Source organism: Panicum virgatum, chromosome 6K (assembly GCF_016808335.1).
Source record: "Panicum virgatum strain AP13 chromosome 6K, P.virgatum_v5, whole genome shotgun sequence".
In the NCBI taxonomy this organism is placed as follows: Eukaryota; Viridiplantae; Streptophyta; class Magnoliopsida; order Poales; family Poaceae; genus Panicum; species Panicum virgatum.
The window spans coordinates 41,921,365-41,934,866 of NC_053141.1; the positions used below are offsets into that span (position 1 = coordinate 41,921,365).

General features: G+C 45.6%; 1 protein-coding gene across 2 annotated transcripts; it reads left to right on the plus strand.

Annotated features, from left to right (window-relative positions):
• Positions 1 to 9,916: 9,916 nt before the first annotated feature.
• LOC120713701 (F-box protein At-B-like) lies at positions 9,917 to 12,871 on the plus strand. Of its 2 annotated transcripts, none has more exons than XM_039999652.1 (4): positions 9,917 to 10,250; positions 10,380 to 10,582; positions 10,900 to 11,005; positions 11,325 to 12,871. In XM_039999652.1, the coding sequence occupies exons 1-4, from the start codon at positions 10,017 to 10,019 to the stop codon at positions 12,570 to 12,572; spliced, it is 1,791 nt and encodes a 596-aa protein (XP_039855586.1). In that variant the 5' UTR covers positions 9,917 to 10,016; the 3' UTR covers positions 12,573 to 12,871. The 2 variants fall into 2 exon arrangements, with proteins under 2 accessions (XP_039855586.1, XP_039855585.1); XM_039999651.1 differs by having other exon boundaries at positions 9,918 to 10,250; positions 11,253 to 12,871.
• The last annotated feature ends 631 nt before the right edge of the window (positions 12,872 to 13,502 follow it).

Genomic DNA, 13,502 nt, shown 5'->3' on the forward strand with positions numbered 1-13,502 from the left:
TGTAGGAAGTTGTTCGCAGTGCAGTCCCACGAACGGCCACCACGAAGTAGATGAAGTAGTCGTTCACACCACCAGAATGTAGACGAAGTAGTCGTTCACGCCACCAGGATGTAGACGACGTTGTCGCTCAAGGAGCGAGCACCGCGTCAAAACGCTCCCCAAAAATCTGATTGCCCGCTATCCCGAGCAGGATCTTCAGCGTGCAGAGGTTTCGGAGGCTTGCTCTCACCAGAACTGTGCGCGCAGTGCTAGCGATGGTAATGCAGAAAGCAACAAGATGAGAAGGGAGTGGTCTCCTTAGCACGAGTATCTGAGAGAGTGCTTGAGTTGTGTGAGAATGAGAGGAGAGGGGGCTGGTTTATATAGCTGCGCGGCACACTCAGATTCAACGAACCTAGACGCTTTTTAATTAGGTGCAACAATGGCCATAAATTTGCACCATTAACCAGTCATCAATCCTCTATTTTAATCACCAATAACAACTCAGCCATCACTCTCCTCAAATTCCAATATTTACCTCCCCATGATTCCCTAGCATTAGTAGTGGGTTTTAATTTTTTTTTCCATTGAATTATTGAATAAATTCCAACAATTTTTGCTCTTTCACTACGTGTACAAATCATATCGTGGTCGTGTGAGATCTTGATTAATTGCCCAGTTTTCTATTTTGATTCAGATTAATTTGTTCGGGCTTTTATTAGAATTTTGATCGCATATATGCACTCATACGTGATACGAACAAAGTTAGTATAGGTATCGAACATGTATAGTTGTTCGTATTTTAGGGTATAAGGATATACGTGATCGAGTCGTGGATGGAGAACTTGTTCGACTTGCATATGAGATGAACTAAGACCCATATGTCAATGACACAAGACGGACCAAACTAGAAATTGAGATAGAAATCTTACTCGCTTTAGAAATATGTATATAAAATAGCAACTATGCCCGTGCGTTGCAATAGGAAGGAAAAAATCCTTCCCACACTTGTAGCAAAAGAAAAACGAAGCCAACACTATCAGGTGACAACTTGATTTATGACCCACATCAACTACTCCCAAAATGAGTTCCAAATTTTTTCATAAACTAGGCTTATTTATAGTGTCACGTATCAGTATTTTATAAAAAGAGAGGGTTATCCTGACAACATAAGTTCAGCTCGCTTGATTGGATATATAGTTCAGTAACGGATTAGGCGCACTCTCTGAACAATTATGAGGACGGCAAATATAGTTGCACAGCTCCTTCATTAGTTTTATCTCTTTTTTTCTAACATGTTGTACCAAGACTGACGAAATATCAAATAGTTTTATTTTCATGATGGCAATGGCTATCAAGACCTAACGATAAAGAAAAAACAAGTAAAGGGCTCAGTAAAGAAGGTGCAGAATTTACCTAACGAACATCCTAGTATATGGAGGTAGCGAAACGGCATGTAGTCTAATGGTTACAAGAATCTCGATAGCATCTAAGGTCATGGGTTCGACTCCAAAAGGGAGCGAATATTCTGAAATTTAACGGCGTTGTGCATTAAGTGGTAGGCGAAGTTCCTGTCGACAGCGAGACACTTGTGGTGACTTCGTCAATCTCGAGGATTTGCCGGCTCAGTCTTCAAAGATGCTCATAGGGTAGAGTTTGCGTACATGTGTTCACAGGGGTGTGAGTGTGCGTGCATTGTGAATGTCTGAGTTGTACTATGTAATCTAAAAAAAGTATGTTCTGAGCAAGGCAGAAGCTAGAGCTCGAGTCAACTCTGCTAGGCTAGCTATATATATACTATCTCATTGGTTAGATCGTCAGAGATTAAACTACACAACAGGGAGACCGCTATCGAAGCAATGGGAGGAGCCCGTACACCCCGGCGGCTTTATGTACCTCCTACCCCCCATACCGGACGTGGAGGATTACTCGGGCTCGGACAGGGCTGTCACCACCTGCCGGCTACCTCTACAAACCGTGAGTATACCTGACGTCCAGCAACTCTTAGCTAATCTAGACACCATGTCCACACTAGTAAGGGATACTCTAGTGTCCCGCGCGGAGCCCCCAACTTCTGGATGGACAGACATCACACTGGAGCAAACATATGAATACCGGAGCAGTTGATAGAGTTCTAAGCACGAAATACTAACTATCTCAAGCATAGGGTGATCATGCAATGCAAGTATTGAACAATAACGCAACCATATCAAGAAGTATATATCCGATAACTCAGAACATACTTCGAGCAGATATCGGTAACCATAGTCTAATTCTATTACAAACAATCGAATATTACAAGAGAGAGCTAGAGATGAACCCATACCAGACTCTCAAGCAAATACGGTGACTCGAAGACTCCTAGACTTCTCCTAAACTCCACTAGACCTAAAGATTATGCAAGATGAGCAAGAGAGGAGAGGAAGTGTGGTGTGTGTGTGTTCTATTCTCCACCCCCTTTGTATTTATAGCAGAGAGCCACGGGGTGAAGCTTGCAGAACTGACTTGAGCAACCAGTGAGGAGGCGACACGTGGCAAAGTTGAGGTGGTGGGACCCACGGGCCAGGCCGGCCGACCTGGTAGGTCGGCGGCCTGCCAGTGGTGACAACCGCCCCCATCTTCTTCTGGCAGGCTGTCTGGGGCCTCCTCTTAGTTGAATGCTGGGGCTTGCCTTGCCTTGATTGCATTTGGGTTGGTTCTTGGGCTACACTTGGTCCATTTCAGCCTGAATCGTCGCTCTGATATTTTTTGTGATTTTATATTGGGCCAAAGTGTGCTTGTAGCCTGCATATTAGCTCCAAAACACAACTTGCATTTTCTAAAAAAAAGTGTGGTTTAGGGACTTTACTAGATAAGGATGCATGTAAGAAATGCAAACTCTCATGATTTTCTGATCAAGTTGACGCCTGAAAATGACCGTTAGTGAGCGTCAACAGATGCCTCACATTCCAGCGACTTGGTTTGCTGGTTAGTTTTCGTTTTACCGAGTATATTTGAGCTTTAGCTACCAGGCGTATCGTTGTGGCTTCGTTCAAATCTATTCAAAAGTTATCGAGTTTATCTAGGCTTTAATCCCGGGCGCATCGTTGTTTTCTCGTCTAGATTTATTCACAATTTATCAATATTAGCTAGATTGTAGGTTTTTTCCTATGTTTTTGGCTATTATCACATCTATCCACTTAGAAGCATATTCTATCGGCTTTAGGCCTTGCAGTAATACTTTGTTATCTTAAAAGACGGTTTAGATCTGTTTCAAGCTTATATTATCTGAGTTACACATTTGTAGCTTAGATCTTGTTTTACACGTGCAATCGGCTATTCTAAGCTGGTTTTATCGTTTTCTGCATCGGCTGAACCTGCCAATGCGCTCGTTTATTACGCACCCGCATTTAATATTCTTTTGTCATCTTCGTATCGGTAGAGCCTGTGTGAGAGATATTCAGAATCCTAGCCGATACGCTCTCGAATTTGACTTTATTTTATCCCTTGTCAATTACAGGTCAAATTGACTGGCACGCTTGGTTGACTTTCTGGAGCTTGGCGAACCCTTGCCCTTGGATTCCAGTGTGTTGATTTTTGCGTCAACAAGTTCGGTATTCTTGGTGGTTACAGTCTTCCGCCGTGTTCCTGTATCCTGCGGAAGAGGTGGTTTCTGTGCGGATTGTGTTGTCTGCGTAGTTACCGCATTCACATTTTCCTTCGACACTTTCGGTTACCCGAGTAGCTTCCCCGTGTTATGGTTAAGGCAGGATGAGGCTAGCTGAGCCACTTGAGTTTCTATCATTTTATTGAAGCTCAGCTGATTTTCAATAACAGGGTTAAGCCTCTCTAGTTGTGCAGCCAAAGACTTAAAAAATTTATTATCAGCAAGAAATTTCTTAGTAACGTTGTTGTTAATGTGTTTCTGGACGTACACTAGGTCTTTAAGCGAAGGCTGAATACTATTATTAACATTGTTACCTTGCTTATGGCCAAAGGGGAGGTCGGGCCTGGAATTCCAATCTTGCTGAGGATGGTTGTCTGAGTTATTGGGATTGCCGTTCCCAATGATGTTTACATCCTCTTGAGTAAACGGGCAAGATTTGCCCGAGTGCCCAGATTCTCACATTTCTCACATGTCATCCAAGACTTCATAGAATGGTTAACCTCCTAGTGTGAAGATTCTAACTTTTTCATCAGAAGATCCATCTTGGATACTAGTATATCGACACTATCGATTTCATGTATCCCTTTTGCATGGGCCGGCTGCCTAACTCCCTTCCAACTCTGGTTGGAGGCAACCTTGTTGATGAGCGCCCTAGCTCCTACAATCGAGAGAGAGGAATGCTCCTCCCACTGCTGCATCCATGTGATCTTGCGATCATTGGTTCAGGCCATGAAAGAAGTTCTGAATTATAAATCATTCTTTCATGTCGTGATGTGGGCATGCTGCAATGTATTCTTGAAGACGTTCCTAGGATTTTGAGACTGTCTCATCCTGGAGTTGTTGAAAACTAAAAATCCTATTCCGAAGGGCGTTGGTTTTGCCCACTGGGAAGTACTTGACCAGAAAAGCATTGGAGCATGCATCCCAAGTGTTGAATGCGCCTTTGTTGGTGTAGAACCTTTCCCAAGCAAAGAGAATGGGAACAGTCGAAGAAGAACACTATCCATTGTAGTGCCTTTTGGGTTGATTATGTTGCTCACTTTCAAAAAATTCTTCAAATGAGCGTTGGCATCCTCTGATGCCTTTCCACAGAAGGGACTTGCTTGGACCATGTTGACAAGCCCGGTCTTTATCTCAAAGCCATCAGTGCCTTGATCATTTGTCAGTCTAGTAGGGATATGGCTGCTGAATGGGGCTGAGAATTGACAGAGTGTCTTCTGAGCCATGGGTATTGAAGCTGGTGTTGTCAAACCGTGATCCTAAGAAAATTTCTTCTAGCAGGAAGACTATGCGCCAAACAATTCACCTAATTCTTACTGGATCTGAGTTAAAGCGATATGGTAGATCGAAACTGGTCATGCACTGCTCTGCAGAAATCACAAAGATACCGAGAGCAATGGTAATCCAGCTAAAATTAGCAGTGACAAATTAGTAAATTTTGTCAAACTCATCGATGATATCTTTAGCCAATTGCTTCCCCGCCAACAACGCCAGAAATGCTTATTGGCATTTCTTAAGCCCAATAGAAAAATGTACTCTACAAGTGCACATAATCACCGTTGTAGCACTTTACTTTGGAGTATTCCAAGGTATCATAATTTTCTCAGGGAAGCACTATAGATAAATAGTATAGAAGAATCGTATGAGAAACTTTACTAGAGATATCAACCGACTAACTTAGTGGGTAAGCCGGATAAGATAGATAAGATAAGGGCCAAGCGATAACCGTTTGACACAGGAGACTCTAATCCTTAGAGAGGTAAGCAGTTGGAAGAATAACGAGCGAGAAAGATTCCTAAAACACTTCTAAACTATCGAGTTAGCCTCTCTGAGACTAAACCTTAATTCTAACTAGTTATCGAGAACCTAGAGCTTACTTCGGTGGCCTCAGGGAAGGACTCAGACTGGGGTGAGAAGGGAGTCCAACGGCAGTCGGCAACTACTGCTATGAAAACACCCGAACGTGGTGGACTACAAAGGACGGACAGGGTTGTCACCATCTGCCACCTACCATAGTGCTACTGTGGGGTGGAACACACTTTGTATCTAACACTGAGCTCAGACACCACATCCATACTCGGTGTTAGGATTTCTCTTAAGCCCCCTAGTCCGGGCGAGAAAACCCGTAAGATAAGATCTCAATAAACAAGATAGACAACAAAGCCTAAGCTAGAGGTATTACTTCCGCACTCAAGCAAGATAACTTGGGAAGATAAATAAATGCGGAAAATAAAGCTAACTCGAAAAGATAAAGAAGATAATTTATATTAATAAACGTCAAAGGAAAAGATACAAGAGCTTATACCCGATTTCCGATGACGACTCCAGAATCCTAAGACAATCTCAGACTCGATTCTAACTCATACTACCTAACCTATACTAGAAAATAAAAGTGAGAAGAGAGAACTTCTTTGGTGTGTGTTGAGAGTGAGGGTGTTGCTCTCTATTTATAGTGCTCCAAATCAGTACGAGGCGGGCGTGTGTGTTGTAAGCCACTATGGCGGTTGATGTAACTTCCATGCGAAGTTGACCATGAGGCGCTGCAAAGTGGGGCCGATCGGCCTCTCATAGGCCGGTCGGCCTGGGATTTTTTCCATTTGGCGCCGACCTTCTTGTGGATGCTTCTGATCTTCTCTAAATGACGGTGGATGGTTGCTTCGGTTTAAAGCTGAAATTTGTAGGCAGGCCGGCCTGGGTCGGCACGTCTCGGCCCTTCATCTCACCAATTCTTGATCAACATGTATATGAAGTGCGGAGAGGCGGTTCCAGGCCAAAAGATCAAGGTAAGTGATGTAGGTTGGTCCTTCAATCCATGTGCTAGGCATTTCGGTCTATTTGATCAAACCAACTTGAAGTCGACGGTTTAGTGGCAATGTGAGTGTGTTTATTCACTCTTGGAACAAAATACTTGGCACACTTAGTTGAGGTGCCTGGCCGGCCGGCCTAGGTGAGGCTGGTCGGTCTGGGTTTTTTCCAATTTTGGCTCATTTTTGGTATATTAGTTCCTTCATCTACAACTCATCCAAAACTTATTGCACTTGTTAGAAATAAGTAAAAATGTGTATTGAACATGGTGTAAAGCTCATGTTATTTCCGAAAAGTTGACGGTCAAAATGGAAAATAATGACAATCAACAGTGGTCGCTGGCGACATCTGGCAGGAGTTCGACGGTGACGTGGAGCAGCTCATCTCATCCACAACGTGCTTGATGAAATGCCCCTACCAAAAGAAAGAGAGAGGGTGATGGATGACAGATAAAGATAGAGAAAATTCCTTATTTGTCCCATTTAAAGTTGTCTCTTTCTTTCTTGGCCTCTTTTTTTCAAAACTTTCTTATATGATCCCTTAACTTCGTTTCCTCTCTTTTCTGGCCTTTTCGCCACTTCCGTTAGTGATTGCCGTCAAATATGTAGGGCCCATTGTCAGATTTTATGTGAAGTCACCAAAATACCCTTGATTCAAGGACATTGAGGAGCAACTGACCTCTCTGCGCTGAATCAATTTCCTCCCATGAGACTAGCCCCCTGGAACCAGGGCCGGCTCATGGTTTTTAATGGCTCAGGGCGAGCCAGACATTATGGGCCCTTTATGTAGAATAATATAATTAGTGTAATGGACGATTGCATTGCATTGAGGTCTAGGCCGATATATATTGGGGTACATGACTTGGAGGGCAAGCCTCCTACGATATGGTAGAGTCCGGATACAATCCTAACCTACCTATTATAGAGATATCCCAAATATACTCTAATACCCTCCCCTCCCCCTCCAATCACAGCGGGAGCACTACAAACGGTGAGACTGGAGAAGAAGCCGAAGATAGAAACCAACGGACTGACATCTCCCCGCAGACTTAACGTCGGTGCAGTATGAATGCTATGACTGGAGAGAAATTGGTGAAGCCTCATGCGGATGATAGCCCATTGTGCCGATGTCGAGGTAGCCGAGCTAGAGGGTGAATATCAATGGTCGAGGATGTCGTGCGTAGGGTAGCCGTGGTCGACGTAGCTGTCGAGGAAGCCGATGCAGAGGTAGCCACACATGAAGCCGCTGGTGCGCAAGGGGGCACCAAACAGTGGTGGCGCCGTAGACGAAGACAGCGATGCGTCGAGGACGAAGCGAAGATGACGCCATCAAACTGCCAAGGCCTAGGCGAGTACTGGGTTTGCTAGACCTAGTAGCGCGTCGGGGATGAAGGCACGAGCCAGATGGTGGCGACGGATCAATAGCAACCGCCGCCTAAACAGGGGTGCGGCCCCGGCGGAGATCATGGAGCGATCTTCCCGAGGACGCGCTAGAGGGCCGTCGAGGAGGCGCGCTGGACGTGCACTACGAGAGACGGCCGACAGTGTGTGAAGAACAGTTGCGGCGCCGCCGCATAGATCGGATACCTAAACTCATGGTACCATATAGAATAATATAATTTGTGTAATGGATGATTGTATTGCATTGAGGCCTAGGCCGGTATATATTGGGGTACATGACTTGGAGGGCAAGCCTCCTACGGTATGGTAGAGTCCGGATACAATCCTAACCTACCTATTATAGAGATATCCCAAATATACTCTAATACTTTAAGCGCTCCACAACTTTGTAGTGACTAAAAAAAAAGTCTCGAAGTGAGTGAGTAGGCATCGACCTTTCGAACTGTAGTTTACAGATGAATGAGCATCGAAGCTATCAAATATGCTTGCAAGGTAATTCTGTTTTGGTGTAGTATTGGCACCCACATCAAATAAAATAGCATTGCTTTTAGTGCTTTTCTTCCCAGACCGGAGACATGCTGTGAGCGGCAGTTGACGAGGATAGCTGACAAGGACAATGAGACAATTTTTAATAGAATTGGCACCGGCGCAAGTTCTTGCCCCGCTCCACATTTTTTTGGCATCGCTTGACATAAGCATCATCTTCAATAGTGTGTAGAGTGATGCCCAAGTCCTCTCTCTCTCTCTCCTTTTTTTAGCATCACTCAAGTCTCACATTATGAAGGGTCTTAGAGCATCTCCAATAGTCTCACAATTAACTTTGCCCAATATATTGGGATGGTGTTGGGTTCCCCTCTATATTGGGAGATTTAGAGGAAGTATTGGGATGAACAAAAAAATATTAGGGAAAGGGAGAACTATTGGGAGACTGATGAACCAATTCTTTTCCCAATAGTGGTAGTTTTTTTTGTGGGGGGGGGGGTTAGGAGTCTGCTGGAGATGCTCTTAGGCCAACTATTTTTAATTTAAGACGGTAATTAAAAGGAAGATAGAAATTCTAATAATATCAGTAATTCATGCGGAAGTCTGGAAGATCTGCGTGACTGCCTGCGTGGCTGGCTGGCTGCTCGTATACTCCGAGTTGGACTAAGTATTACTTCGTACTACATACTAGATTTTAGGGGCCCCGAGCCGTCGCCCTCTGTAGGCCCCGAGCCGTCGCCCTGGCTACCCTCCCCTCTAAGCCAGCCTTGCCTGGAACAGATCGGGAGGAGGAGCACTTGTCAATGCCCGCTCAGGCTAGGGGCACGGCGGCGGCGGCCGGCCTTGCTCCGGTCGGAGGCGCGGCGGCGGCGGGCCCTGCGCCAGCCAGGGGCACAGCGCCGTCGGGCCCTACTCCGGCTGAGGGACGGCGTCGTGCCCTACGGCAGCGGCGGGCCCTGTTCCGGCAGGGCGCACGGCGGTGGCCGCCCATGTTGCGGAGGACAGGGGCGCGGCGGTGGCCGCCAGTGCAGCCCAAGGCAGCGGCGTCGACTCTGCTTGGCCGGGGGCACAACTGTCGGCCCTGCTCCGGCCGGGAGTGTCGCAGAGGCCGGGCCATCTGCTCCGTCTGTGGTGGAGCTCCATGCAAGTGTGGCCTGAGGGGAACCTGCAGGTTCGTCTGATGCAGAGGTCAGGCACGGCTACAGCGGTAAAATGGTCTTTTTAGCGTTGCTGCTAACACCGTTAGCACTCAAACTAACGGAAGAGTCAGAAAAAGAAGAATGAAGTTAAGAGGTCACATAGGGAAGTTTTGAAGAAGAAAAAACAAGGAAGGGAGTGGCAACTTTAAAAGAGCTAAAAAGGAAATTTTTTCATAAAGATATCCAGTAAGCATACCATGTCATCGATACCTGCCCACATAGAGGGGTGTGGATCTGCTATGTATACGACTTAAAGTTTATGATCTGAAAATATATTTTCGAAGTTGATGGATATTCTCTTGGACCTCTCCGCATTTACTCTACAAGAAATCTCTTGAAAAAAGAAATATTTTTTTTGCAGGAGAGAAACAAGAGGATTACAAAAATCACAAAGGTGTCGGGTCGCATATCGTGGGAATCTCTGTCCACAACACAAATCCGCAATTCTCCAATCCAGAGTCCACGCTCCATGCCCGAAAGCAAACGGGGGCTGAGGAGCAAGCCATGAAGAGAAAACCTCGAGCCGCCGCCGCCGCCGGCGACGCAGGCTGCACCCGCGGCGAGGCCTCCGGAAGCTCTGAAGGTGAAGGTCTGGTTGAGAGGCTCCCCGAGGCGCTCCTGGTGGAGGTGCTCGGCCGGCTGGAGGTGGACGACGCCTGCTCGGCCGCCGCGTCCTGCCGGGCGCTCCACGGCTCCGCCGCCGCCGCCATCTCCTCCATCACAACCATCGACCTATCCGGGAGACTCCCCTCTCTTCCCCGCCGCAATCCGCCCCCCCCCCCCCCCCCCCCCAACCCGCCCCTGTCCCGCCGTACCCTCCCAAACGGTTCCCCCTGAACGCTGGGGTTTGGTCGCTCGCTATCGCAGGCATTTGCTCCGTCGAACGCGATCCTGAGCAGGATTCTCGAGGGGAATGGCGCGGTCCGCAGCCTCACCGTCAATTGCAGCCTCCTGGATGACTCCTCTGCCTCTGTCATCGCGAAGGGCAGCCTCCGCGAGCTCTCGCTGCTGAAGTGCTCGTTCACGTTGAGCTTCTTTATGGCTATTGGTGAGAGATGCCGCGATTTAAGGTATGGTTATTGTCTATGCCCTTGTGTATGCAAGTGAATGTATTCTTCAGAAGATTGCATCAGGAGTTATGCCTTGCCCAGTTTATTCTCGTCAGTTGTTGTGGTGGAATATCAGGAGCTATGCCCTGCCCAGTTTATTCTAGTTGGTTGTTGTGGTGAAATGGAATCATAAAAGTTATGACTTAGTTTTGGTCCATTGTTTTCAAGCCATAGAGAGTAAATGTCATGCTAATACATGTTGTGAGAGTCATCAAAAAATACATGTTGTGAGACATGATGAGAAGTTAGAGCATGGTTTAACCTGTATTTAAATTCAGATCACTGAAGCTGGAGGTGGCAGTTGCTCCAGAAGTACTATATTCTCGTTATTCTGGATTCAGTACTTGCCTAGCACCTATCTATGCGGGATGCATTTACTTGGAGGTGAGAAATATTTGTCCTGTAAGAATATGATACTCTTCCTCGCATAAAAACATGGCCGTTTTGTAGCAATATGCCAATATAGTATATTCAAAAATTTGTTTGGTTTCAGTATCTTCTGGTGACGAAGTATAGAATAAATTGCATAAGATAAGATTAACCACAGCCTTTGAATAATGATATTGATTTGGAAGAAGTTCATTTAATTTGGCTGCTGGGTCTAAGAAGTCTTTTTCAATCTTTAATACAGACTCTTTGGGTGAAGTTCCCTCTGCTAGATCCACACACTACTGATTCCGAAACTGGATTGCCTTTTCTTCAGAGTAACCTCAAGGAACTGTTGCTGCAACCTGTGTCTCATTCGCGGGCAAAGACGGTCTTCCCTAGAATCACATCTCTGACAAAACACGTCACTGACAGTTTGGAATCACTCTCCTTAGTTCTTGACACAATGACAGATGAACTTGTTATGCTGATCACCAGTAACGTGCATAACTTAGTTGAACTCTGCCTGGAAGATGAACCTGTTACCCAACCAAATTTGCCTGAAGATTTGACCAATGTCGGGCTTCAAGCACTTGGCTTGTGCCACAACTTGAGACATTTATCTCTGACACGTCGCTACTGTGACTTCAGACGGGTGAACGACTTTGGGATACTGATGCTTGCTGAAGGATGCAAGCAACTCAGAGCCATTAGATTGAGTGGGTTTTCTAAAGTAAGCGATGCAGGGTATGCAGCCCTTCTCCACTCTGGCAAGGACCTGAAGAAATTTGAGGTTAGTAATGGCTTGTGCTTGTCAGACTTGGCGTGCCTTGATCTTGATAAGGCAGCCCCAAACATCACAGAAGTGAGGTTGCTTAATTGTGCTCTCCTAACAAGTGATACAGCAATATCTCTCGCACCCTGCACTAACTTAAGGGTTCTTGATCTTTCGGGTTGCAAGAGCATTGCAGATTCTGGCTTGGTTTCCATCTCACAGCTTCCCAAGCTAACTCTCCTGGATCTTGCTGGAGCTGATATCACTGATGCTGGTTTATCAGCACTCGGAAATGGGAGATGCCTGATATCTTCTTTGTGCTTGAGAGGGTGCAGAAGGATCGGCAGTAATGGAATAGCTTCACTGTTGTGTGGGACTGGCACCATCAACAAAACTTTAGTCTCACTTGACATTGGGAATGTACCAAGAATATCATGTCGAGCTGTGACAGTGATCGCCAAGAACTGTGAGCAGATAAACAGCCTGTGTCTGCGGAACTGCCTCCTCATAACTGATTCATCTCTTGAGGTGCTAGGTTCAATGGGCCGCGACTCCAGTAAATGTTCCCTGAGAATGCTTGATCTAGCCTACTGCAGTAAGCTGTCTCGTAACTTCCTGAGACTCTTTGAGCCACCATTGTTTCGAGGCCTGCGGTGGCTTGGCGTCGGGAAGAATGTGGTTCAACGTCGTGGCTGCAGTCCAACGGTTGCAGAGCTTCTGGAGCGGAAGCCAGGATTGACAATCTGTGGCAACGCGTGCGACATGGGCTGCAGGAACAAGTGCCATCCTGATATTCGTTTCCTTCAGTAGATGTGTTGTTATTTGCCATTCAAGTCAATGTTGTAGTGCTCTGTCCATTCTTTAACAAAAACTAACCTAGGATTAACAATCTGAGGCAACGTGTGTGACATGGGCTGCAGCAACAAGTGCCATCCCGATATTTGTTTTCTTCAGTAGATGTGGCGTTAGTCATTTGAGTTTATGTTGTAATGTTCTGTTCATTCTTTAACAAAACTAAACTAGAGCATTTGTGGTGTGTTATTGCTTGCAATGAGAAACCATTCATTATGTACTTGGTAAGTTTCGTTTGTGTGATTGTTTACAATGAAGATTTTTGTGTGATTGTTTACAATGCTTGCAAGGAGAAACCATTCATTATGCCCTTGATAAGTTTCGTTTGTGTGATTGTTTATAATGAAGATTAGTTTGAGTGATTGATTACTTTTTTTTTTTGAAAAGAAGCGATTGTTTACACTGAAAATCAATTCATTGCGTACTTGCTAAGGTTTATTGGACAATTCTGGGTTGTGCCTGTCCCTCCCCTCCCCCCGTATGAACAATAATTCAAGTTCTCACCAGCAGCTGGTTGATTACAACAATTCCCCCTTTTGCCTTGTTTAGAACATTCAGATGTAACCCTGTAGTCTTCAAAATGTCACAACATCACTGAGAGCCTACGGATAAGTTCATTGGATGAAGATCCATTCATTGCGTACTTGCAAAATTTTATTGGAAAATTCTGGGTTGTGTTTGTTTCCCCCTCATGCACTATAACTTAAGTTGCTATCACAAGCAGCTGGCCAATTAGGCAATCACAACAAAGCCTTCTTAAGTGTTATTTATAAACAATCAGATGTAACCTCTAGTTTGTCACGAGATCATTGAGATCACCTCAAGCTGAGTTCTGCCATGCTCATCGATCATAGGAACACATCAAACTGCTCTGACACAGCAACAGGC